This window comes from Arachis ipaensis, chromosome B5, assembly GCF_059453495.1.
Source record: "Arachis ipaensis isolate K30076 ecotype BB chromosome B5, ASM5945349v1, whole genome shotgun sequence".
Taxonomy (NCBI): Eukaryota; Viridiplantae; Streptophyta; class Magnoliopsida; order Fabales; family Fabaceae; genus Arachis; species Arachis ipaensis.
In genome coordinates, this window is record NC_142440.1 from 152,947,484 (window position 1) to 152,974,020 (window position 26,537).

At 32.1% G+C, this 26,537-nt stretch overlaps 4 protein-coding genes across 4 annotated transcripts; 3 read left to right on the forward strand and 1 right to left on the reverse strand.

Moving 5' to 3' along the window:
- The first annotated feature begins 10,396 nt into the window (after positions 1-10,396).
- On the forward strand, positions 10,397-11,466 carry LOC148566258 (uncharacterized). Its single transcript, XM_088487476.1, has 3 exons — positions 10,397-10,516; positions 10,706-10,889; positions 11,084-11,466. Exons 1-3 carry the CDS (start codon positions 10,397-10,399, stop codon positions 11,464-11,466), a joined length of 687 nt encoding a protein of 228 aa, XP_088343602.1.
- A 3,789-nt stretch (positions 11,467-15,255) lies between these two features.
- LOC107644551 (glucuronokinase 1) lies at positions 15,256-18,135 on the forward strand. Its single transcript, XM_016348435.3, has 6 exons — positions 15,256-15,540; positions 15,645-15,794; positions 16,420-16,608; positions 16,707-16,823; positions 17,120-17,280; positions 17,773-18,135. Exons 1-6 carry the CDS (start codon positions 15,337-15,339, stop codon positions 18,008-18,010), a joined length of 1,059 nt encoding a protein of 352 aa, XP_016203921.1. The 5' UTR covers positions 15,256-15,336; the 3' UTR covers positions 18,011-18,135.
- A 1,236-nt stretch (positions 18,136-19,371) lies between these two features.
- Positions 19,372-21,328, reverse strand: LOC107644552 (cryptic loci regulator). Its single transcript, XM_016348436.3, has 2 exons — positions 20,806-21,328; positions 19,372-20,248 (listed from the first exon to the last, which is right to left on the reverse strand). The coding sequence occupies exons 1-2, from the start codon at positions 21,181-21,183 to the stop codon at positions 20,090-20,092; spliced, it is 537 nt and encodes a 178-aa protein (XP_016203922.1). The 5' UTR covers positions 21,184-21,328; the 3' UTR covers positions 19,372-20,089.
- Positions 21,329-21,371: 43 nt separating this feature from the next.
- On the forward strand, positions 21,372-26,188 carry LOC107644553 (Pseudouridine synthase family protein). The gene is made up of 9 exons (XM_088487630.1): positions 21,372-22,914; positions 23,642-23,697; positions 23,819-23,901; positions 24,023-24,101; positions 24,432-24,542; positions 24,909-25,018; positions 25,385-25,468; positions 25,669-25,706; positions 25,800-26,188. The coding sequence occupies exons 1-9, from the start codon at positions 21,879-21,881 to the stop codon at positions 25,868-25,870; spliced, it is 1,668 nt and encodes a 555-aa protein (XP_088343756.1). The 5' UTR covers positions 21,372-21,878; the 3' UTR covers positions 25,871-26,188.
- The last annotated feature ends 349 nt before the right edge of the window (positions 26,189-26,537 follow it).

Here is a 26,537-nt window from a genome sequence, read left to right on the forward strand (position 1 = left end):
CAGCAAATTTGGGTGTAATATGCAGATATTTGGGTGTAATACGAAGATATTTGAGTGTATTTTTATTCTGATAAGTTCTGCATAATTCAAAATTTTTCTTTTTTCTCTTCCTTCTAATCATCTTCTACTGCTCTCTCTTTTTATCATCATCACTATCTTCTTTTTTTCTTCTTATTTATCTTTTTTTTTACCTTCTCAAGTTTCTTTTTGTTTTACTCTCTTAACAAGAATAAAAACAAAAAAAATCAAACAAAGAAGAAGAAGAAACACATAATGCTGCAAAATTACTTGGAAGATGATGAACTAACATTCAGTTAACTAAAAGAAAGAAAGCAATAAGGAAAAAAAGAAGAAAAAAGTGCAGCATTAGAGAAAATATTTTTCTGTATTTGCAGCAAATTTGGGTGTAACACGAAAATATTTGGGTATAACACGAAGACATTTGGATGTATTTTAAGAATTTTGGATGTATTTTTATTCTGATAAGTTCTGCATAATTCAAAATTCTTCCTCTTCCTCTTCCTCCTCTTCATCTTCTACTGCTGCTTCTTTTTTTTTATCATCATCACCATCTTCTTTTTCTTTTTTTTCTTATTCTTCTTTTTCTTTTTGTTTTACCTTCTCAAGTTTCTTCTTATTTTACTCTCTTAACAAGAATAAAAACAAAAAAATCAAACAAAGAAGAAGAAGAAACACATAATGCTGCAAAATTACTTGGAAGATGATGAACTTACATTCATTTAACTAAAAGAAAGAAAGAAATAAGGAAAAAAAGAAGAAAAAAATGCAGTATTAGAGGAAATATTTTTCTGTATTTGCAGCAAATTTGGGTGTAACACGAAGATATTTGGGTGTATTTTTATTTTAATAAGTTCTGCATAATTCAAAACTCTTTTTCTTCCTCTTTCTCATCTGATCTTCTACTGCTTCTTCTTCCTCATCTTCTTATTTCGTTTTCTTATAATTCTTCTTGGGAGAAAAAATCAAACAAAGAAGAAAAAATACATAATATCGCAAAATCAATAGAAAGAGGAGGAGGAAAAAAATGCAGCAACAATAACAACAATAAAAAAAACCACGATGAGGATGAAAATGCGAAGAACAAGAAGAAGGAATGCGAAGAAAAATGAGGAGGAATGCAAAGAAGAAGGAGAAGGAGCAGGAGGAAAAATGTGGAATATAAACGTTAAAGAAGAACCGTTTCTCATTTTGCGCTATTCAAAGTTGAAAAAGCGCGTATTTACACTTTACACGTTCTTTGAATTGAGAGTTATTTTTGTTGGGTTTGGACAGACTTGTATGCTAAAAAGACTTGTATGTGTAGCAAGTCTCTTCAATTTTATAGTAACAATTTTTTATTTGTATTAAATATATTCGTGATAACTAATTTTTAAAAAAATTTAAGATCAAATCAACAATAATTTCATAAATAACTTTTAATACAAGTAAATAAGACATATTACAAGAAAATAGAATATTTGTAACAAAAACTTTGTAACAAATTTAAAATTGTTACAAAAAATTATTTTTTGTAACAAAAATTAGTAATGGTTACATAATAATAATGTTTTGTAATAACAATACAATTTGTTACAAAATGTTTTGATATTTTGTAACGACTTGATTTTTTTTGTTATAAATTATATTGACTTTTGTAACGAACTAGTATTTTGTTGCAAAATTTTAAAATATTTTGTAACAAAAGATGAAGTTGTTGCAAAAGTTTTAGCTAAATCTTTTGTTGCTGTAAATTTTTTTGTTCATTTGCCAAGTATATTGATTTTTTTTGTTGAATGAAAAATCTAGGATGGGTGTATAATTTCTGTGATGATGATATTGATGCTTTGATAAGCATGTGCTTATGCCTTCGGTTAGTAATGCAATAGGGTTTTGAATTTCAGCAGATTGTTGATATTGGCAAAACTCTGCCATTGTTCATGGAGATTCAAACCTTAGGTGACAGGACGTGAAGAACCATGTTCTGCAAAGTGTCTTGTTTTCAATGTTGCAGGTCTCATTTAATTTGAGTTGAACCGTTTGGTTATGTTGGCTGTGTGATTTTCTCACATGTTTGTGCTAACAGAACAATTTGAAACTCTAGGTACTAGAGACAGTAAAGCTCAAATTTTCTAGACAATTTTTTAGAATTGCATTAATTGACATCATATTGTTATTGTTGGTTGTCTTTTCAGATGTATGGCACTTATTAGAAGCTTCTCCATGAGAAAGAAGATGTATGAACATGATGGGTTTGTAATTTGTAGTTTACTTTTGGAGATTTATAATTCCTTATTTTTTTGTCCTATGTATCTATCTAGTTCATTAGGCTTCTTCAATGTGTCTTGTTAGTTTGTACTTTAAAGTTTATAATATGTTGAAGATTTATAAAACACTCTTAGTTAAATGAAAGATATTTGAACTATCTATATTATTATATATTATATGAATGTTGACTTGTTGAGTAAATTAGTTAATATATTAACTAATTAAAAAATAATATAATTTGACAAATTATGCGTGTAATTTGTATTAAAAAAATTATTACAAAATAAATAGTATTTTGTAACTAAAGAAAAAAATGTTACAAAATCAAGTTATATTTTGTAACAAAATTTTATGATAGGAAAAAATATATTGTCACAAAAAATATTTTGAAGATAAAAATTTGTTATCACTTTTGTAACGACTTTTATTTTTTTGTATCAGAAAAATTTGTTATAAAATATTACCTTGAATTGTAACAGTTCCATTTTTTGTTATAAAAACTTTTTGTTTTAATTTATTTCAAAATTTCGATTTTTTGTAACAATTTTTTTAGTTACAAATATTTTTTTTCTTGTAGTGGTTGTCAACTTATCATGCATTGTTGTTTGATTGATCATAAACTTTTTAAAATTTTAGTTGTTAGGATTATATTTGATGCAAATAGAAAATTTTAGGATAAAATTAAAACAAAATAAAATTTAAGGATATTTTTAAAATTTTTGACAAATTTTAAAGACAAAAATAATATTTTATCCTAAATTTTATTAATACAATAATTACTAAATATGTCTTGATAATTAAATTTATTAAATTTTTATAAAATTTGAATATAAAAGAGGGAAAATAGTATTAAAAGTCAATTCTTTTTAACTAATAAATAATCAATTATTAAAAAATATTCAAAATTTTAAAAAATATTTAAAAGTGAAACAAAATAAAAGTGTGATAAAAATAATTTTTTTTAGATTAAAGTTAATTATTTATAATTTATTTTTTATTTTTACGATATTTCTATTTTCTGCTGAGAATGTATAGATTTATTCTTACCCTAAAATTTTTTAACTTTTTTCAGAGACACAGATAGAAAAATCCATTATAAAGCTGCGGAACAGATGGTAAAATTCTTTGCTAAAACGATTGTATTTTGTAAAATTTATTTATTCTAGCCTTTATTATTTAGAGTCTTATTTTTCTATAAAAGGACATATACTATATTTTAATTTGTATTAACTAATTATACTGTTTTAAGAACTATGTGGATATATATTTATTTGAATATACTTGTATCTAATAAATGATTTTGGTGAATGAATTTAAACAAAAAAAATATTAACTTTTTCTTAAAACTGTAAACAAATTATCATCGTAAAAATTTATATATTAAATAGTTAATATTAAGAATGTCTCACGTAATATTATTTATCAATTTTGTTAGAGAGACAATGAAAAATTTAAATAATGTGAATAATGGACTATAAATTTAGTTTAATACATGTAAAAGATAAAAAATATTTTATAAATTATCTAAATAAAAAAAATTCATTTAGTTATTCCAAAAAAAAAAAACCATTCTAAATCCCAATTTACCAAAACATTTCATTTTAATACCCTCTTTTTTTCAACCTGCTGCCACCCAACATTAATCAATAATCATCCCATTTTACCATTGATATTTGGCTTGCCACACGCCGTTACCGGCATCGCTCATCCGTGAAAATAACCATTTACTTAAAGATAAAAATAATCATCCGTATACCTAATGAATTGAATATCCAACATATTTTAATTATATATAACTACATCCAATCCAATCAAAATAATCATCTACATAAAAATTAAAATAACCATTCACATACCTATTAAAATGATCATCATAAACTAACCATTGAAATAGAAAAAGAAAAAGATGAATGAACATAAGAAGCAACTATGACCAAGCTCCCTTCACTCCACGCCCACGCGTCACTTCCGTTACGGGACTTGCTATGTAGCGCCAGCTGCAATTGCGATGGTAAGGCCGGCGCTCCATGCAGTGGTCTCCCATTTCAGACAACTGGAGGCGCTTTAAATGTGTTAGGCCACTCAATGATATTGATAAAATATTAGATTGTCCTACTGCAGCTGCTGATGATGATGCCACAAATTTAGAATCAAAGTAAATATTTGTGAAACAATACCTTGTTAAGTGGAAGGGACTCTCATGCTTGCACTGCACATGGATTCCAAAGAAAGAGTTTGTGAAAGCTTTCAAGGCTTATCCTCGTTTAAAGACTAAAAAGTGAATATCCCCTCGAAGATCGGCCGAAAAAGATCATCTACAGCAATGTCGGAGACCATGTCAAACAGCACCCAAACCAAGAAGAAAAAATATATATTACCTTTCGCTTTCTTCCTTAGTTGTTATCGCTTCGTGCAACGGGGGCGGATCGATCTACATGTAGAGTTCATCGACCTTTGCTATGGAGGGAGGCTGTGGCGGCATTAGTGCGGCCGACGGGAGTGCAGCGGCGTGAGGTGAGGGCTACGATGACAGCAAAGACGTATATTAGAGTTTATGATGAGATTAGAAATAACCGTTGGTAGATTGAATGCTTTTAAATGTTAATTCTAATTTTCAAATTTTAAAATTTAAAATTAAATAATTAATTATGATATAAATTTTTATTTTAGTTTTATTTTTTTAATAATTTATTGTTCATATTGTTTATTATTATTATTATTATTATTATTATTATTATTATTATTATTATTATTATTATATTTTTTTATAATTTTTAATAGAAGTACCATGAGTTAAATAAATTATTTTATTGAAGGAGACGATACACCTATAACCACCGTTTACATATTTGGTTTGTCTTCAAACACGCTGCATTCTCTTAGCTCATTCCATGCTTATGCTTTGCACCGGAAAGAGAATGGCTAGAAGCTAGATGCTACCGAAGCATAAGATAAATTAAATAAATAAATTATTAGTCGACCAGTATTAGAATGATTTTTCAGATAAATAAATAGAGTCTGATCCCTTTTTTTTCTGGAAATGACTTATTTGCTATATAACTTAGATTTATAAAAAAAAAAAAAGTCGAAATCGTTGAGTACAGGCAATAAGTCCAAATAGTAAAGACAAATTGGTAGTTTGTAAAAAAATGTGAGAACAGCATTAAAAATAGAGGTAAAATTTGATGGGCATTTTCGTCTTTTAAAGATACGGTATTGAGAGGATTTTGACCTCCTAAAAAGAAGAATTATTGGAGAGACGCCAAAAATCTTAACATACAGCTGCGTTGGAAGGAGACATTCGTAGAACGTTATTTTCTTATTTTCTTTTCCTATACTCAGTGATATCAAAACTAAAGTCTAAATAAAAAAAAAGCTGCAGTTATTTTCTAACTTTCATCTTTACTCACCAAATTTTAATATAGAGAAAGAAAAAATTTGCTTTTTTTTTTAATTGTGAATGTGATTAATAAAGTTTAAAAAATAAAAATAAAAATAATAATTTGTAATTTCACTAAACTTAAAAAATATATTATTTAATTTTTAAACTATTTTATATATATAAATAAGTTAATTTATTTAATATTAATTTTAATTAGTATTAGTTAGTGTTGTTTAGAGACTGTTATTGTATTAAAATTTGTTAATGTAGTTTAAACTTTAAAACCTTAGTTTAGTTACTTAGTTAAAATATTAGTAATTAATGCTGTAATTTTTTTAATATGTTATTTAGGGATAAATGCTTTAATAAAAAAATTAAAAGGTAAGAATGAGATCGATCCCACAAAGATTAAAGGATTAAGCAAGTAATAGTTAATTGATTATTCTAGTTACACAAACATAATTGAGTGATTAGCAACTAAAAATGTAAATGACATGAAATTAAAGGAAGCAATAAAGTGCAAGAAAGTAAATGACAAGAAAAGTAAAGTACGAAAAAGTAAAGTGCAATAAAATAAATGATTATAAAATAAACATAAGAACCAAAGATAAAATGAACATTGGGATCAAGAGATATTATTCTTCGAATCAATTGTTTTACATCTCATCTTCAATCATGCAACTTATTGATCTCTTGGCAATCATGAGTAATTGAATCACAATTCCTTGGTAATTCAATTTCTCTAACTTTGAACAGTTGCCAATTTCTTAATCTAATTGCTCATGAGAAGAGACGAAGATTGGTTCCTAATTATACCACACACTTTTCTAAATCCAAGAATTAGAAAGATTACATATCACAATATCCAACCCAAACCCAAACCTATTCAAGTGTGAGAAAGATTTTCAAGTATGATTCTATGATCTCTTTTTCCAAAGTTTACATAGAATTCATATGAACTCAATCTCTTTCCCTTGATAATTGAGTTCTTGAATGAAGAACGCAAATCTTTCTAGCAAATCAAAGAAAAATGAAGAGAAGAGAAAGAATGAAAACAAATTAATCCATTAAATTGCAAAAAAGCTCTCTTTCCTAATGAAAAGAGTTAGTGATTCATGACTAAAATATTTACAAAGTAATAAAGGGAATGGAGGAGAAGAAGAATGTGAAGTGTGTGAATGGAGAGTCCGAAGACCCCTCCCAGTGGTATGTAGAGTAAAAGTTTTTTAATATATTTAGAGTTAATATAAAATTAATATGATTAGTTAAAATTTTAGATTATGTTATAATTTTTTGTAATATTTAGGTATAACAAAAATAATATGTGATTAATAAGAGTGAAATATTAAAAGTTATAATTAATATTTTTTAAAATCATTTTTACTAACGTTAATAATATGTTTATAATTGTAATATTGAAATATTAAAAGTTTTTTTTAATAAATTTAATTATATGAATAATTAATTTTGGTTAGAAATAATAATTTTTACATTCAAATGTTGATGCACTTGTTGTTATGAATTTAGTTGTGATTGTGCTTATGCCTGTGGTTGTCCGTAATGGTTAGTCTTCACGAATATTGTTTTGGACTAGTAATAAGTGACAAAAAAATTGACTTCTGTATCAATTTATATAAAACTTGGATGTATCATAAGTAATGATTGGATTGAGATTTTAAAGTTTGTGATTATATCTGTTTTGCCATATTGATATTCACTTGTCGTGCGCTATGATCCAATTCAAATTTTTAGGACCTATTAAGACATTATTATGGACACCACCAAAATTTGTTGCGACTCTTAGAATACTTTGTTACATATCGAATTGTCTTGTCACTCTACACACTCAAATAATGAGATTAGAGGACCCGTTGTATTCCATATTCTTCCATCGTTACGGACATTGGCTAAAACCAAGTGGGGAGGAAGCTTGTCGTAATTGTATAAATTTCAAACAAACTGCATCAACACGGCAATAAACACATTTCAGGACAACTTATGAGTACAATAGATGCTAAATATTTTAAGTAAAGATTAAATGACAGTTACTATATGAATTTTCACTCTAATAGCATCTTCCATTGTGTTAAGTATCTCCCTAAACTGTCTTGTTATCCAATTTTTAAATCATTTGATGGAATTATCCAATTAATCCACCTATTGACACAAATTTTATTACTCAAGTAACTAAGTTATTATGTGAAATAAAAAAAAATGAAATAAAAAGTATAAAATTAAAACACATATGCATCATATTATACAATTAACAATATCGGCAAGCTAGTGGAAATCATGGGGATCGAAAAAATAAAGCTAGTAAAGACATCCGCTCTCAAACTCATACTTGGAGAAGAAGTAGTGAATTATCTATGTCTTTATAATCAAAACGTGTTGTCCGACACAATAATCGATACAAATGGACAAGACATGCTAAACTCCAACTAAATTTTCTTATTCAGTTGTAGTTATGGAGTAATGGTAAAAATTTTCAATGGACTCCAATGTTAGATTTATCACAGAACAACGTTGTACCAAATAGGGTCATAACGTGAGTTTTGATATACATTTGTATGACATCAATATCAATCAAGTTAAAACTATTTTTATAACTCCTAAATCACGTCAATTTAATAAAAATTTTCTGTAATTCCTTGATGTGGATGCACTCTTAAATTGATTTGTGCACTCATCCATTAGGAGGTTATAACTGCTTATTGTTAATCGTGAAATTGGTATGGTACAATATTATTTCGGAGGCTAAAAATCATTGCTACATCTTCTAAAATTGTGGTGTATTCATCAGTTAAAAGATTGAAAATATATATATCGAAATGTCATCTTTCAACCAAAATTGTTAACATTGTAAAATATTCTTATATTGTTTTAATATGAGATATACGTCTAAATTGAGTCTCATTTAAAAATTTAACATCAATTGAATGACAACGTCTAATATATTTAGATATGTAAGTTTTAATAATCTTGAATCTTAATAAACAAATAAAAAAGTTACCATAAAAAATAAATTTAAAATATATTATAAAATATGAACATGTGTATAATTATTAAATAGAAACTAACATTTTAATAAAAAAAATAAAATAGTTATAAAATTACATAATTTTATACGATATAATATAAAAAAACTACTCTAACAATTATAGTAATTAGTTATACACATTACTACAATTCAAAAAAAAATTAGTCTAACAATATCATACCAGTTATTATTACAAATTGCTAAATATATTTTCAGTGGCTAATCATATCACAAAATATCATCTTATCTTCAAACGAAAATACAACATTGTACCTTTGGGATCAATCACATCTGTTGAATCTAAATTTAAATTGTTTACTCAATTCTTATTCTGAACCATATGAGATAATCATCAATATACACATCTATATATGGTGCTTTAGGCCAGGTTCCTCCGTGTTTAGTTTAGATATAAATTTTATAGGCATTTTTACCTATATACGCATGAGAAAATCATTTATTCCCAAAATGCGCATGGTGGAAATTGTTCTCAAAAGCGCAGCTCCATTTCATGGAGGCCAACCACGAAATGGAATTAAACTTCATTTCAGCCTTGGTGCCCGTGAATTCGAGACACCATCTCTGCTGCACCAGTCACGAAATGGAGCTCTCATGTCATGCATGGCAGCCGCAAAATGGACATACAAACCCAAGGACGATAGACGCAAAATGGTGCCATGCTAGACGTGAAATGGAGAGCATGTCAAGTTGGCTCACATGAAATGGACACCTCGTTTCTAGTGTACCGCACACGAAATGAAGCAACTAAGTGTGTACCACACACGAATTAGAACGAAAGCTAGGCTATATAAACCCTTCTCTTGCAGAAGTGATGCCACAATTCCGATTCTCACTTTTCTACTTTCTCTTCCTCTCCGCGAATTTCATTTCCATAGAGCTTGGTATCATCAATTTTTGGTGTGGAAATGGCCTCTGAACACATTTATGTGGTTGTATATCCGGATGGAGAAATTTCTCATACAGTCGAAGGTGTGACATTTATGTATGGTGACCTACTTTGGTTAATGATTCCCCCAAATTCATCTTTGCAACAACTTAAAAATCTGATTCTGATGAACACTGGGTTGGTTGGGAAAAAGGAGATCAGTACCCTAATTTACAGGATGCCAGTTGTAGTAGCCAGTTCGTTTGCATATCAGAAAATGCATATTAAATATGACCAACATATTTCGATGATGTTTTTGTTTCATCGTAGCATTGAAAGCATCTATTCCATGGAACTTTGTGTGAAGCTTCAAGATGTGGGGGTAGCTCATCTAGTTCGAATAACGTGGAGGAAATGCAAAATTTCGGCACTGGTGAAGCCATTCCCTTTCCGGAGATTGGTAGGACTCGGAGTCCCTCTTTTAATGCCTTCGTGGCGCCGGCCCAAAATGCAGAAAATATTCATGGATGTCTCTCCCTCACCACTCATGTTGCATCTCTGGAAGGTATTGTAGACGGGTTGGCTGACTCTTCTGACGAAGATGAGATTGAGGGTGATAGCAGAGAGGAAGCAGAAGTTGTTTCAAAAACCCAACCGCTTCAGGGCGAAAAGGGTTATCCCAACTCGGGTCGAACCGATAAATATGATGGGGGTAGGCGGTGTTTCCAGCAGCACTCCCGACCACTATCTTCAACTGAGTCTTGGTCCAATGAACTCGACTACTGTAAAAGACATATCGAGCAACTATGCTTTGATCGGTGAAATGGAGCTGGAGATCGGCTTGAAATTCCTGAATAAAGAAACAGCGATGCTTGTTGTTAAGAACTATAACATTCGTAGAAGTATAGAATTCAAAGTGATAGAGTCAGATCATACTCGGTATGTATGTTGATGCAAACTTTTTGGTGACCAATGTCATTGGATGGTAAGAATTGTGAAGACGAGGGCTTCCGTATTTTGAGAAATCCGAAAATACCAAGGTGCTCACAGTTGTTTGGCATCTGTGACGTCACAAGATCATGCTCAACTTGATAGCAATGTCATATGCTAGCACATATTCCCCATGGTTCAGGCAGACACGACCATTTGCATAAAGGTGTTGCAGGGTTCTGTGGAGTCAGCGCACGGATACAAGGTGTCTTACAAGAAGGTTTGTCTAGCAAAGCAAAAGGTAATAGCCAGAATCTATGGAGACTGGGATGATTCATACAACCAGTTGCGGAGATATTTTAACGCATTGCAAGCTTTCATTCCAGGTAAGAAAATACGCGTGACTTTTGTAAGATTGCGTCGTTGTTTGTGTTTGCTACTTTGTTTTGATAAATTTGCAATATCGTCGTAGGTACAATTGTCGATCTTCAAACCTGACCATACTACGTCAGAAACACGCTCGACCATGACAGTGTCATGTTTCATCAAGTGTTCTAGTCATTCCCATCGTGTGTTGAAGCATTCAAGTACTGTAAGCCACTAGTATCGATTGACGGAGCACACTTGTATGGTAAGTACACGGGCACCTTATTGATGGGAATAGGACAGGATGGAAACAACAACATACTTCCCATAGCTTTCACGCTTGTGGAAAGGGAGAACACATACTCGTGGTACTTCTTTCTGACCAACTTAAGGAGGCATGTGGCTACTCAGCTGGGGATTCTACTTATCTCTGACAAGCATGCAGCTATAAAGGCTGTGCTGGAGCGAGATGGGTGTGGATGGGAACACAATATTTATTGTGTCAGACATATTGCCTTTAACTTTGCAACAAACTTCAGGAGCAAGGAAGCCAAAAGGCACCTTGTTAACGCGGTATACTCGAAGACGCAAGAGTAGGCGCAATACTACCTTGAGTTAATCAACGCTGAGGATCCTGCCACCTCCCCGACAATGATGGCTTGGATTAGAGGTTTAGAGCCATTGAAATGGCTCCAACACCGCGACGAGGGTCATCGCTACGGTCACATGAGAATGATATTAACAACGGAGGGTTTGACGGACCTTGTTTTCCGCCAAGCTGCCGCATGAATATGTCGATGTTAACAATCTCGATCCACTGGAACAATATTAGTGGCATGACCGCAGTATAGAAACCACCATGTGGGGCTCCAAGAAATTCTGCAGACACTCTCGACAGAATACGTGCATCCCTGTACAGCATCCACGTAAACTACAAATACTGAACATCCCGAAAAATGTTAAACGAATCTACTTGTGAAAAGATAATCCTGCTCTAACAAACGGCGTGAATAATGACCTCATCCACTTTCAGAGTGTCCAACTCAGGCGGTGCCTAAGCAAGCGTTGCTCAGCGTAGTCATTCTTTCCTCTCTTACCCGCGCACCTATAAAGAAACATGTTGGTCATAACCTTATTTGAATACCGACGCACATGAAATAGCACAAACTCATAACCACACATGTTATGTCACATAATATATTACCTTGTAGCTAATGGAAATGTATATGGACTCGTCACATCCGGTGCCCAAAAAGGAAGCCTGAATTATATTCATGACATCAGCAACGTATGACAGCCAGCCATTCCCTCGACGTTATAATCAGTTGCTGGGTACATGGCTCTATATAACCAACAGAGAACGACACTGCCCAACTATAGGTACTAATGGTGTCATAGTTGGCCAAGAGAGGAAGACAACGAACGTAAACCGTGTTGTTCACCTTGTCCGGAAGTAGAACGCCCCCAATAAATATATAATATAACAACGTGCATACCATCCTCAGGAGAGTCAAGAGGCATCTATTGGAGTCAACTTCTGAGCCACTTCAATTTTATGTTATACTTCGTGGTCCTGACATGCCCATCAGGAACTTCGCTAAGGAGCTCTTCACACCATTGCCAAATATCCCTCTGATGGAACTTACTCCAAGATCTCAGAGTGGCACTCACCAGCTCACCATCAATTGGTAACCCCAACTGCATAGCAACATCTTCCAAAGTAACAGTACACTCACCCTATGGGAGGTGGAACGTGTGGGTTTCATGACGCCATCTTTCCACAAGCGCACTAATCAGTGGATTATCGTATTCAAAACGCTTTATCAAAGACGCATAATAGAATCCAACTCTTCTTAAATACGGTTCAAGCATTTGCTAACTAATCTCCTTGGCTGGATCTGCTTGATCTAAAGTAAAGACGTCGACTAGTGTGCCATGCAGAGTTAGCACACATGCCGGCTGAAATAGAGAAGGGACAAAACACAATTATTCAATTTATAAATTTATTATTAATCACAATTATTTTTTTACTAATAAAAAAACTGACCTTCAGATGTAAATGCGCAGAAATATAAAATTCATCCAACTTATTAAGATTTTCCTCTACGTTGATTCCACTACCACTCATTTTACTAAATACTAATTTTTTTTTTCAATATTTTAACCCCACCAAAAAAATCACACTTCTTGTTTCCTATTTTCCTACCACACGGTTATGGTCCCTCCCGTTCACCCCTTTTATATTCATGCAGCTACAAGCTTTCAAAACGTTGCCTGCCAAACCAGCCACTCGAAGCTCGTACGGGAACTGCTTCCTTCAGGCCACATTTCGTGTGCGCCAGTCCCTAGTTGGGCCATTTCGTGGCTAGCTCCTCTGAGGTTTCCAATTCGCGGGTGTCAGGGATGGATTGGGCCATTTCGTGGGTGCCCCACCTGACCTGTTCCATTTTGTGGTTGGCAGACATGAATTGCAGCCTCTGACACGCACAGTACCGAGTTTAACCATTTCGCATGTAGCAGAGTTGAAATGGTGTATTTATCCAATTCGTGGATGCCTAGTCGAAAACAAAGCTGCGTATTTTGAGAATACTTTTTATGCATGCGCATTTTGAGTATAAATGATTTTTTCATGCGTATATAGGTAAAAAAGACAATTTTATATTATAATATAAAATATATATTAAAAATGAATTAAATAATATTTTTATATTTATATAAAAATATATAATAATTAATTTTAATATATAAATAATATTTTATAAATTTTAAGATATTTAACCACAACTTTTATTTGGATGAAAAGACAACCAATCACTTTTTTTTTTCTCCTTTCCCTTGAATTTTATTTTTAATTTTTTATATTCAACTGCAGCTTAACTCGCACCCTTTTTTTTATCATTATAATTAGGGTTGCTGCCGTTTAATTTGGGAGTTCTAGAACAGTAAAATTCAGGTGCTCATTAATCATTATGTAATAATCTGCCTTACCAGACTGAGTGAACTTTTTCTGCGTTAGTGTTATATATTCTAAAAAATAAATATATACCTTCATTTCTAAAATATAAAATGTACTAAATATGTGAACTGTGAAGATATATTTAAAAAAATTAGAAAATAATTCTTTTTTTAACACTTAGTTAAAAACATGAGATAATTTTTTTTCTAAATATGAGTTATTTTTATGTTAATGTCTGAATGATAAAAAATTAAGAAAAATAAAAAATTCTAAATATTGAATTTTATTTTAATTTTTTATGTGTATTTCTCAATAATTATATAAATATCTTCACACAAAAATAAAATCAAATATACTATTAATTTATCACTTAAAAATATAACAAACATTAATTTTATTGTAATAATATTTTTGTTTAAGTGTTTGTTTGGGTGCTATTAAATTGATAAAAAAATTTTCAATGAAAAATTTTTTTTTTATTTTTTAGTGTGTTTGGTAAATTTTTAATAGTAAAAGTAAAAATACTAGAAAATAAAAAAATATATTTTCTAAGAAGTTACAATTTACATATTTTTTAAAAATCTTTTTTCTTAAAAAATGATATTTTTTACATAATAAATGAACAAAAAGGTATTTTTATCTTATTTTATCCAAACATAGTGCTTGTTTGGGCACCATTATTTTGTTAAAAAAAAGATTTTTTAATGAAAAAGATTTTTTTTTAATTTTTTAGCGTGTTTCACAAATTTTTAGTAGTAAAAGTAAAAGCACTAGAAAAATAAAAAAAACATTTTTTTTGAGAAGTTGTAATTTATATCTTTTTTTAAAAGATATTTTTTCTTTAAAAAAATATTTTTTATGTAATAAATAAACAAAAAGTACTTTTATATTATTAAACCCAAACATAATTGATAGATAAAAAGATCTTTTTACACGAGATACCCAAACATAAAATTACTTTTACTTTTCCATAAGATCTTTTAAAAAAAGATAACCAAAAAAAATCTTTTCTTAAAAGCTCACCCAAATAAGTCCATAATTGATAAATAAATTTTTTTATTTATATGAGATATTAGATTTGGATCTTCTAAATTTTGAATTTCACTTTAAAAGATAAATTATAATCTCTCAATTTCATAAATAAATAAAATATAAAAAAATATTAAAAGATCACATTTTATCTTTTAAAATAAAAATTTAAATTTAAAAAATTCAAATTTGTAAACATAAAATCATTTTTATTTTTATAAAAAAACTTTTAAAAAAATATCTTTAAAAAAAAATCTTTTTTAAAATTAACGTCTAAACAAACCCTTAACAACTGAATGTAATAAATAACTAAATATAGTTAGCACTTATCCGAAAGTTGCAATGCAATCCATGCCACCTCAGCTTTCCATTTATAGTGTGTAAGCAAAACAAACAAACAAAGATGATTGCAGAAACTCACAGTAATTTATATAAAGCAATTTGGAAGAAAACGAAGAAAGAAGGAAAGAGAGAAAATAGCAATGGAAGGAGAGGGTGTTATAAAGCACAAGGCTTACGCGCGCGTGGGGCTTCTCGGCAACCCAAGCGACGTGTATTACGGCAACACAATCTCTCTCAGCCTCGCCAACTTCTCCGCCACCGTCACCCTCCACCCTTCCAACGACCTCTTAATTCAGCCGCATCCTATTCACGATTTCGTCCGCTTCACCTCTCTTCCTCAATTGGTCGGTCAGATCTATCGCCTTTCTTTTTTTCTGATCTCATTGAATCAGATCCGATCTCATCCTCACCGTTGATTTCTGATTCTGATTTGCATGTGCATGTGCAGGTGAATAGGTTGAATAATGAAGGTTACTATGGTGGAGTACGGTTGCTTATGGCGATTTGCAAGGTTTTCCACAATTACTGCAAGGAGAATTCCATTAGTCTCGCTGAGAAGAATTTTACTCTCTCTTATGATACTGATATACCTCGTCAGGTACTAGCTTGCTTGCTCTAATTTCCATTATTCTCAATTTTGTTGAAACTTGGAAGATATTGCAATTGCGTTACCGCGTTGTTTAATTAAACATTGATGACGATGATGATTGTGTTGCACTGCTTAGGGATTGGATTATTGTTATTCGATTTAAACGTTTTATGTTAATTGAGGATTCAAATTTCAAACATGAAAAGTATCAGATAGAAATTTGATTTTTATTAGGGTTCTAGTGACTATAATATAATGCATTGTATTATTTTCTGAAAACGTTAGAATAATTTTGTAATATTTAACATTTGTCCTAACTCCTAATGGTAATGGTTACCAAAATCTATGTCTACATTCTTACTTGCCGCTTGAGCTGAGCTTTTTCTTCATAGTAATCTATTTGAAGTATTTCATTTGAACTGTTTGCATACTGATCTCAATTGCAGTCCGTTGAAATTAGGAAGATTTCTTTTTTCCTGATTATAATTATCATTGCCGATGTTATCCGTTGTCTTATCCTGATATTTATTATTTTCTTTTGCTATAATTTTAATATATTCCTTTTTTTTTATTTTTTTCCTTAATTTCTCATTTTGCTGAGTCATTGTTGCTTATTGTAAATTTGACCTTTCAGACAGGACTTTCAGGTTCTAGTGCAATTGTCTGTGCTGCCTTAAACTGCCTTCTTGATTTCTATGATGTCCGTCATCTAATCAAGGTTGAGGTGAGGCCTGGCCTTGTCCTCGCGGCAGAGAATGAGCTAGGCATAGTTGCTGGTCTTCAGGATCGTGTCGCACAAGTCTATGGGGGCCTAGTTTACATGGTATGTTTCCTTGTAATTTCTATCAAACGATATATTTCAGAGGTGAATGATGAATGAATGCTAATAAGTCATTTGACTTTGTTTGGGTGCTTTTATAGGATTTCAGCAAGGAAAACATGGATAAACTGGGGCATGGAGTTTATGAGCCTTTGGATGTGAATCTCCTCCCACCTCTGCATCTAATCTATGCTGAGAATCCTAGTGATTCTGGGAAGGTTAGTCACGTGGAATAATTTAATAGTCTGCTATTACTTTATTATGTTCCCTGCCTCCGGCTATTAATCACATCCCTTAATCTCTTTGGCAAAGAATAGTCCTTACAAGAGGATTACCAATTAGTTAGCATTGGATTGATCTATATATATACTATATAAAAGATAATTAAGTTGGGTGGCAACATTATAAAAGCCATACTCTTACAAATCTTGTAATAGAAAAAGGACTTTCCACTTCAGAACTTGCATCATGATTTTCTTTTCATTTATAAATTTTAAGCTACAGTAACATGTAGGTTCATAGTCAAGTAAGGCAGAGGTGGCTAAATGGTGAAGAGTTCATTGTATCATCAATGAAAGAAGTTGCAAATTTAGCAAAAGAAGGAAGAAAGGCATTAGAAGAAAAGGATTATTCTAAATTTGCAGCACTCATGAATCGGAATTTTGACCTGCGAAGGTAACTCAATTTATCTTTGTCATCTAAGATAGATGAATTTATCTGTGACTGATAGCAGTTACAAAAAAATCAGTTTTGAAACTTACATATGATTCTTTTAACTTATAAGGTGCAGTTTAAATATTGATAGTAAGTTAATATTTATTTTGACAAGCTCTCATTATCAAAACCACCAAACCATGATTAGCATTTAGACTAATCTCTTCATCTTGCAGGTCTACTAAACATTACTGTGGTCTACCAATACAATTAACATAATCTAAATTAGGGTCTTGCTTACATGTAGCCTAAGAGCACAGTTTAAGAATACCATAAAAATAAATATTTTATTAAAAGATGTTGAAAAGATAAATTTATTTACATTTCGAATGCATTGAATACATTAAAAACTTAAAAGTTTCTATTATTATATTCTTAAAATATGTCATTAGAACACGAAATAGCTAAATCCTCTAAATTATGCATGTTCTGTACCTATGGGATATTGTATAGGTCAATGTTTGGAGATGCTGCTCTTGGTGATTTAAACATCAAAATGGTAGAGGTAGCTAGAAAAGTTGGAGCTGCATCAAAATTTACAGGTAGTGGAGGAGCTGTTGTCGTATATTGTCCCCATGGGGATTCTCAGGTAAAGCAGCTACAACAAGAATGTGACCAAGCAGGATTTGTGTTACAACCAATTGAACTTGTTCCTTCCCGTCTAAATGACATTGACTTGAAAACCTTATAAATGATGTAATCCATTATACTCTCCACTAAAAAAAATGTCTTTTCATTGAAAGACGAACTAAAATTTCCAATGATTTATTGCTGTATTTCAGAATAATCAATATTAATTCAGTTGAATTTGTTGAATTAGAGCATTTCTTTTTGGTACATTTCTGTTGGACGTTCAAACAATGTTTCTGCACAATCTTATTTTTTTTGCATAAATAACTAATTTATACAATAAAAGACTGGATGCTAATTAAAAAAAAAAAGAAATTATATTTGCACTATTTTTTTGATACACTACTATAGTACTATAGGAAGGTTTTCAAGTATGTCATTGTCCTTTCCTGACACATTGGTATTTCAAATCTCATAACCATTAAGATTTATATTAAATAATTTATACGGTTTAGATTGGGTTGGTAACATTATTGTGAGCATGCAATTTAGAAAGTTCATAAAACACTTACAACTGGTCTTTTCTTTTCCCAGTTTATATTGGTTCAAAATTTCATGTTTGTGCAGCTTGTATGTGCATTGCAAAATTTTTAGCCTTTTTTTTCTCAAGTTATATGTTACAGAATTAACTAAGTCATACTAACTACTAAGTTTAAAGTCACTTTTTTTTAATAACCCTTTCATATGTTAGAAGTTAGAACCAAATAAAAATAAATATATAACTAGTATAAAAAAATATATATATATTTGATAATTTGAACAATTAATTAATATTCAATTTTGACAAATTATTTATTCATTTTTAGTCATATTAAAAAATATACTGTAAGTCTCAAAATAATTATCAAGTATAAATATTTTTAAAATAACTATCAATTATATATATATGTATAGACCAAAGAGAATTAATGTTACAATATTTCAATTTAATTAACAAGTATAGTTTATTAAATATTGTTAAAAATGTAATAATAATAATAATAATAATAATAATAAGTTATTTTTTATCATTCTATTTATTTGGAATAAAAAATTAAGTGCAAAAGATTTTTTAAAGATGACATCCTATTTAACATTATTTGATTTCTTATATATACACAAGTTAAAACAAAAAAGATAAATAATTAGTATAATGAAAATTTTTTCATTAATAAAAAAACGAGTTTTATTTTGACATCATTGCTAAGTAGTATCATATATATTTTTATTAGTAACTACATCCGTAATAGTGTAATTTGCTGAATAGACATTGATTTGGTTGCATAGGTATTATGGTGATTTGTCCGTTGGATGTTGAATGTTAATCAGTCCACCCCTGTTAGTAACCTGCAGAACAAGAATGAGTCTTTCCATTCTCTTTTATCTTTGACATTTTGATGCATTTTTATTTGATACTTATTTAGCTAAAATAATCTAAAAATGCACCAAAAAATTACAATGAGTGAAATTTAAAACAGAATTTAGAAAGATAGTAAGGATTTCCTACACTTGAACAGGGGTCTCCTACGCTGAATTGATGACACCTTACAATACAAGACATCTTAAAGAAAAGAATTTAAATCTTCTGAAGTGAGGAAGTTGGTAAAATAATAAAGTGAGGAGTTAATCACCATTGAATTTGTAGCTGTCATGAACTATCATAATTTAAGAGTGATTAATCTCTCCCTTTACCACTTTACCAACTTCTTCACTTTAGAAAATCTTAAATTCATGATCCTATAGAAAAGTCATTCACTCCCTACTTCAATTTTCTTTTTATAAAAAATGTCACAATTTTCTAAACAAAACCAGTGAAAAATTCACAACAACTCATTAGATTCTAAAACTTAAATGAATATACTAATATACAGTAACTACAGAATTCAATCTTTGTGCTTCACTGAATACTTCAGAGAAGCTTGCCTTCCACAATTTCGAGGAAATCAGGGATTCTCTCTATCTTGGTCGTTCCAATTTCATAATTCCAGCCAAAACCTTGATTCCCTTAAATCTAACACGTCTAAAAAATATTTACCAATCTGCATAGTTGTACATGACATCAAGGGTTGTTCTCTGTAATATCTATCTTTTGTCACTTACGCAACCATCACCTTCACCCCAGAAAAGAATAACATTAATTCACAAAAAGAAAGAACCTAATTCATTCATCACACAATGCTTGCATGAGCTCAACTGGAGAAGCCCATATGGGAAGATCAAACAGAGATTTTTTAAACTGCCCTTCTCGCTTAAAGCACACTGATTCTGCTACGTTACATAAATTTGAAATGTCTTGGATTATAGCTTCCTGGGTTTCCACCTGCATGTTTAACCAGTTCTCCAAATTATTATATGAAGTAAAGCCTACAAATACCCATGATCTAAAACACTTGTTATTCTAAATATTAATTCTAATAATGTACTACTATTAATCTAATTTGTGCTGACGTTTGACCTACCACAGGATAAAAGCTCTTATAACATTAGTTTTGCAACTCGAAAAACCTGGAACAGATTCTTAACAATTGTCAGAACAACATTTAGCTCCTTGATGAATTCTCCACACACTTATGCTAAGAAGAACAAAGTTATTATTGCAACTAGCTTGATTAAAAGACTAAAGGCCCTCTTCCAGAAGCACCAAATTAGGGCAATTAGGTTTAGACCAAGCTTCCTGATAAAGAAGCTGATTCGCGAGCAAGAGCTACAAAATTGGGAGTACTATTCACTTTAATATCAGTTTAATTAATAGAATTTACAATCTTTCTGGTGAAAGAATAGTGGGCTTTTATTTTCCCCCATTAGAATTCGAAACCAAAACGAAGAAAACATTATAGCAATGCCGAAATTACAAGACCCAATGTTCAAATATGTTACCTGCAAGAGAAGCTCATCAAGCAAGGACCCACCAACGGAATCCGTCGAAGAAGTGGAAGGGAGCGAAGATGGGTCTCGCGTTTGCTCCTCCGAAGCGCGTTGTTCTTGTTGCCGTTGTTGCTGTTGCTGCAACGCTGCGTTTTGCATTGCACGCAAGGTGTTCGACAATGTGTCCCACTCGCGGATCTCATTCTCGTACTTCGATTTCAGCTTCAGCAGCGTTCGCTTCTTCCTCTCCCTTCGCCGGCTCTCATTCTCCGCCGCCGCCGCTGCCTCTGCATTCTCCACTGCCGTCGACGACGGATCTATACGGCGGCGTTTGCGCTTGTAGACGAATCCATCGTCGTTACAAAGCTCCCATTCGTCATCTTCTTCCATGGGAACGAAGAGAAAGTAGAAAAGAGGGGAAATTTGGGGGATTCAAAAATTGGAAGGAGTGAGTGGGATACTGTGAGAGCGCGGGATTTTGAGTTTTCACGCTCTTTCTCTCTCTTCGATTTCAAGTTCTTACTCTATTTTCTCTCTCTTTTGTTATTTATAAGCAAAGGTTTTATCCTTTTTCATTTGTGCATTATTTTTTATTTTTATCTTTAAAATGTTTCTATACTTTCAGTACAAAAATATTACATACGGAAACTTAACTTTTTAGCATTTAATGTTTTTTTTTTATATAAAATAATTAACAATATACCTTTTCTATTCTCCTTTTGTTAGTTACTGTTTCATCATCACTTCGTTATTACTCCAACTATTTCCTCTTGTAATTCAGGTAAATCAAATTGGGAGTTGTAACTGTCAAGTGTTAAGCAATCTAAGCAGAAGTTCTAAAATGTTAGATAGCTCTATATGTTTGATTTTCATATACCAAGAATTTCTCAACCTTAATAAACACGAACACTAGCATTTCACCAGTCCCCTCTGCTTTCACCTTCACGGCTTCACTTGTCACTCAGTGAGAGGAGGTAGCAATTAGCATCATCATCATCATCATCATCATCATCATCATCATCATCATCATCTTCTTCTTCTTCTTCTTCTTCTTCTTCTTCACCACCTCGCTTCTTTCTACTTCAATGGCGAAATCATTCTCTCTAACCCACCACCTTTCCCTCCTACTCCTCCATTCCCGTTCTCACCGTCTCTTCATCCCCTCCACGACACTCCTCCCTCTCCCTCTTCATCACCATCACCCCTTCTCTCTCTCCCCATTCCACAAATCCCTCTCTACCAACCCCACCCCATACCCTCTTCAATACGAACTCATCATAAATCGCCCCGTTCAAAAACACCCACCACGTGTTCGACGAAATGCCCCACAAGCCCTCCCTGAACCCCACGAACCAGACGAACCTGAGGAACAAGAACCGACTTCGGAGCTTCGCCTTGACAGCTGGGTCGACCGGAAATTGAGCTTTGACTCCGATTCTGGTCAATCCAGTTCGTCAAATTTGGAACTTGACAAGGCCAAGAGGAAGTACTACAACAAGAGAAGGAAGAGGATGTACGGGTCGGATTCCGAGGAAGAAGAGGCACGGTTACGGAACGAGGAGAAGTTTGTGGAGCTGAAGCCTGAGGTGGTGGAGCTTCCAACTCTGCACCGTAGAGAAGAAGAGTTGTATTTTTATGATGCTTTTGCTTACCCTTGGGAGAAGGAGAAGCACTACAAGATGGTGTATCAGTTGGAGAAGAAGTACTTCCCTAATCAATGCCTTGACAAGGCATTTCTCAAACCGGGAGAGTCGAATTTGAATGCGAATGCAAATGCAAATTTAAATGAAAATGAAAATGTAGATAGTGGTGTGAGGAGCAAGGGGAAGGGTAGGAAGACTGCTGGTGTTAGGGAGGAGAAGAAGGATGATAAGGGTGATAACAAGTTGGTCTTTTTTGATGAGAAGACGGAAGAGGAAAAGAAGGGTGATGGGGGTTTGGTGAAGGATCTTAGGGAGAAGAAGGTCGAGGAATTCTTTAAGGGCTTGAAGAGAGTTGACAAAAAGGATGGTGAAGTTAGTAGTGTCAATGCAGAGCCTTTTCTTTCGTCGAGGAGGACTGGACTCCCCCCGGTATGGGACAGTCCACATGGCACTGTGGTTTTGATTAACAAACCAAAGGGTGAGTTAGCGTGACATATTCTCACAACAAGAAAAATAGACTGTGCAATGAACTGCATTCGTAACTGAACTTATTAGCTTTTTTGTGAATGTCCTTTTTATATTTTTAACACAATAGTTGATGTGTTGAAGATTTTGAGAACTTAAGCGGAAGGGAATGGAATGGAAGAATTTGGAAAGAATGATCTGAATTCTGAATTGATTTCATTCATTTAAGCCAGCAGACTTCATATATATGAGTTAAATCGTCTAACTAGATACCAGAAAGAGTAACTAACGATTTGTATATTATATTTATGTGTATATTTTAGCTTAGTAAGAATTTTGCTTGCATGGCATCAGTTTGATTCCCCTTTTGAATTCAAAAGGATAGTTTCTTCCCTGTTGAAAACCTGAGAATCAAAATTGCTTTTTCATGTGGTTGTTACATTCAATGCAAGTCTAGAAAACTATTCATTGCATGACTCGATGAAAAGGTTGCCTTATGTACATACTGCATGACTAGTGTTGCATCAGTCACGACTTGGTGTTGTCATGACTTGGTAGACACTTCTGCTACTCTTAAGTTGTCAGTGTGCAATTCTTTGATTCTTTATGAAACGGGGCCAAAGGCCAGAGTGCACAATGTTTTGTTGAATACAGTAAATTTGGAATGATTTGAAAGTTTAAGTGTCAAGGTTTATATTTTATCTTTGATGAAAATAAATTGCCGTGTAAATTTATGGTAGGCTGGACCTCATTCACAGTTTGTGGTAAGCTGCGCCGTGTTGTTAAAGTAAAAAAGGTTAGTTTTTAGTTACTTCACATTTAAATTTATATTAAGATTAACTTTATCATGCAGACTTTTGTGTTCTTTCTCTTATTTATTTATTTATTCTTTTGGGTTTGGGCCTTCTAATTTACAGGTAGGCCATGCTGGAACACTTGATCCCATGGCTACTGGTTTATTGATTGTTTGTGTTGGAAAAGCAACAAAACTGGTAGACAGGTAATAAAATAATAAAAATCAAGTAGAAATTTTTTTCAATCTGAGTACCAGTCGATGTTGATTGTTTCACAATACTACAACTTTCCTTTTTGGTTGTAAATCTTGAACTTTTCTGTTTCAGATATCAAGGGATGATCAAGGGTTATAGTGGGGTCTTCCGTCTAGGGGAGGCTACTTCAACATGGGATGCTGATTCACCAGTGAGTTTGTCAATTTGTTATTGTTATTTTGAAGTTTAAGAAACCAAAAATAGATAAACTATAGGTCATCAATATCAGAAGTTAATTAAGTAATTCTTAATGAAGTTTTCCTCTAAAATGACAACTTTGAATGGGGAATACAGCTGGATATTGTAATCATATTTAGGGTCTGATTAATTTTTAAGTCCCAGAAGCAAATTATGTAACTCTTCTCCAATTAAAACACTAGAACCACAGCTTTGAACAGAGCATCCAGCTGCATATTGTAATATTTGGGGGTTTAAAAATGTTCAAGATAGTGAAAATGGTATAATCAGTGTGTTTATTTAGGTCATTCAGCGTGAGCCATGGGAACACATCAAAGATGAGGACATAAAGAGAAACGCTGCATCTTTTTGCGGGGAGATTTGGCAAGTTCCTCCTATGTTCTCTGCTATTAAAGTAAGAACTTTTTCATGCTTAAAAAAATTGATCCCCCCCCCCCCCCCAAACACCACACACACATAACTTCTTTATGTTTTGAGATCAGATGGTTTGCTTAATGCGAAAGGTGTTAAAATATTCGAAGGTGGTAAACTTATTAACTTATGGGAAACATGATACAAATTGAGACTCTTTGTCGATTTAAATATTGGTATTAAATAGTAATTTGAATTATATTATCAGCAAGTATTATCCTTTGTTTCCGAAACAGTTCACGATATGCAATTTCATCCAACTTTTTCCCCTTCAAAATGCAGTACTTTATGTTACTTATTTTGAGGCAACTGGTCCATTTGCTTACACATTTTTTCTCATTCATGATAGGTTGGGGGTGAAAGGATGTACGACAAGGCGAGGAGAGGAGAAAACGTTGAACTTTCACCTAGACGAATCTCAATACTCCAGTTTGACATAGAGCGCAGCTTGGATGACAGGTAACGTGGGATGCGCCGATGCAGGAAGCCTCCCAGCCGTGTCTTAAACTTGGCTCTTTAGAATTGATAATTCTGTTGACCATTGACAGTTGTTCAAAACTTGAAATTGACCTCAGAATACCAAAATCAATCATTATTGCTAATATATTAGCTTCAAACATTAAACACAAAGTTCGGAGACATTGCACCTAACCAATTATTTGCTGAATTGTAATCATAATAGTAGCAAATAGTAATATCACTGTCCAAATGAAAGCTTTTATGGTTTTTACTATTATAGGGCCTTCTACAATGGTAATCATTTAGAGTTTTTGATTTGTTCTTCTCTTTATCATCATTTGATACACTCGTGTTATATTTTTCCAGACAAAATTTGATTTTTAGGGTGACGTGTTCTAAAGGGACATACATTCGGTCATTGTGCGCGGATTTTGGGAAGGCTGTTGGCAGGTAGTTATTCTTTATTTAAAAAATTGTGTTCCTTATATCTTCAGCGATGTAATATGTAGAAAATTTGTCAACGCTACGTTATAATTTTGTTGTTTATCGGTTTATGTAACTCGGCATGTTACCTGTATGAGAAGTTTATGATTTGATATTTGTCTAGTTACCAATACTAAGAAGAATCATTATTTGCTGCAATTTTGCAGTTGCGCCCATTTAACTGCTCTGCGAAGAGATTCAATTGGTGAGTGTCTTTGATCTTCCAAAGCTCTGAATGTGTTGTTATTTGTGTAAAGCTGTTGCTGAATTCAGCGTGGTTCTCCTCACTTTTCTTCAGGGCAATATTCAGCAGATGATGCTTGGGACTTCCAAGAACTTGAAGAGGCTATTACCAAAACTTACCTCTAACTGTTGTTGATTGGAGCCATGATCTGCAAATTGCTGCGTCTTTCCCTTATTTTGGTAAATAGATACGCAGTGGTTTATAAACCGATTTTATGTTTATTCTTTATAGTTTCATTTTTTACCTTCAATGTTCTATTCTTATATGTTTTCTTTTAAGTTATATAGTCATGATATACTAGGCTCAAAGTCTTCTTCCTTTTTTACCTTTTTAAGTAGATGTAGTAATTGAGCAAGGAAACATTTGACCATTCATTTATACCAACCGTATGTAAAGGAAAAAAGTAAAAATTCTTGCACAAATTTCACATGTTGTGCCAAAAATGAGTTTCTCATTTTTCATATCAGTTTCTACAATATTGGCTATACTTATTTTGTTGAAGTTCAATGTTGGTATAAGTGGTTTAGGAGATTTCCCTCCTCACACCATTTGTATCACCATTAACAATAAACTAGAGATTAAGACTGATGTGCAGAGAGCTAAATTAATTATATTATATAGTATAAATTTAAAATGCTAATATTGCTTAGGGACATATTAAATAATATGTAAATTAATATTAAACTTAGAAATTAATTTGTAAAAAATATTCTACAATATATTCATTTAATTTGACAATTTATATATAATAATATTATTATTCAACAAAAAAGATATACAAAGAAAAAATAT

Excerpts from the sequence above, each read along its gene's own strand:
- LOC148566258 (XM_088487476.1), top strand. The coding sequence starts at position 10,397 with ATGGAGCTGGAGATCGGCTTGAAATTCCTGAATAAAGAAACAGCGATG. Across the intron at positions 10,517-10,705 it reads AGTCAGATCATACTCGGTAT|GCAGACACGACCATTTGCAT; the intron begins GTATGTTGATGC and ends CCCATGGTTCAG. Across the intron at positions 10,890-11,083 it reads ATTGCAAGCTTTCATTCCAG|CATTCAAGTACTGTAAGCCA; the intron begins GTAAGAAAATAC and ends CGTGTGTTGAAG.
- LOC107644551 (XM_016348435.3), top strand. The coding sequence starts at position 15,337 with ATGGAAGGAGAGGGTGTTATAAAGCACAAGGCTTACGCGCGCGTGGGG. Across the intron at positions 15,541-15,644 it reads TCACCTCTCTTCCTCAATTG|GTGAATAGGTTGAATAATGA; the intron begins GTCGGTCAGATC and ends GTGCATGTGCAG. Across the intron at positions 17,281-17,772 it reads CGGAATTTTGACCTGCGAAG|GTCAATGTTTGGAGATGCTG; the intron begins GTAACTCAATTT and ends GATATTGTATAG.
- LOC107644552 (XM_016348436.3), bottom strand. The coding sequence starts at position 21,183 with ATGGAAGAAGATGACGAATGGGAGCTTTGTAACGACGATGGATTCGTC. Across the intron at positions 20,249-20,805 it reads TTGATGAGCTTCTCTTGCAG|GTGGAAACCCAGGAAGCTAT; the intron begins GTAACATATTTG and ends TTAAACATGCAG.
- LOC107644553 (XM_088487630.1), top strand. The coding sequence starts at position 21,879 with ATGGCGAAATCATTCTCTCTAACCCACCACCTTTCCCTCCTACTCCTC. Across the intron at positions 23,902-24,022 it reads GCAACAAAACTGGTAGACAG|ATATCAAGGGATGATCAAGG; the intron begins GTAATAAAATAA and ends TTTCTGTTTCAG. Across the intron at positions 25,707-25,799 it reads TCTGCGAAGAGATTCAATTG|GGCAATATTCAGCAGATGAT; the intron begins GTGAGTGTCTTT and ends ACTTTTCTTCAG.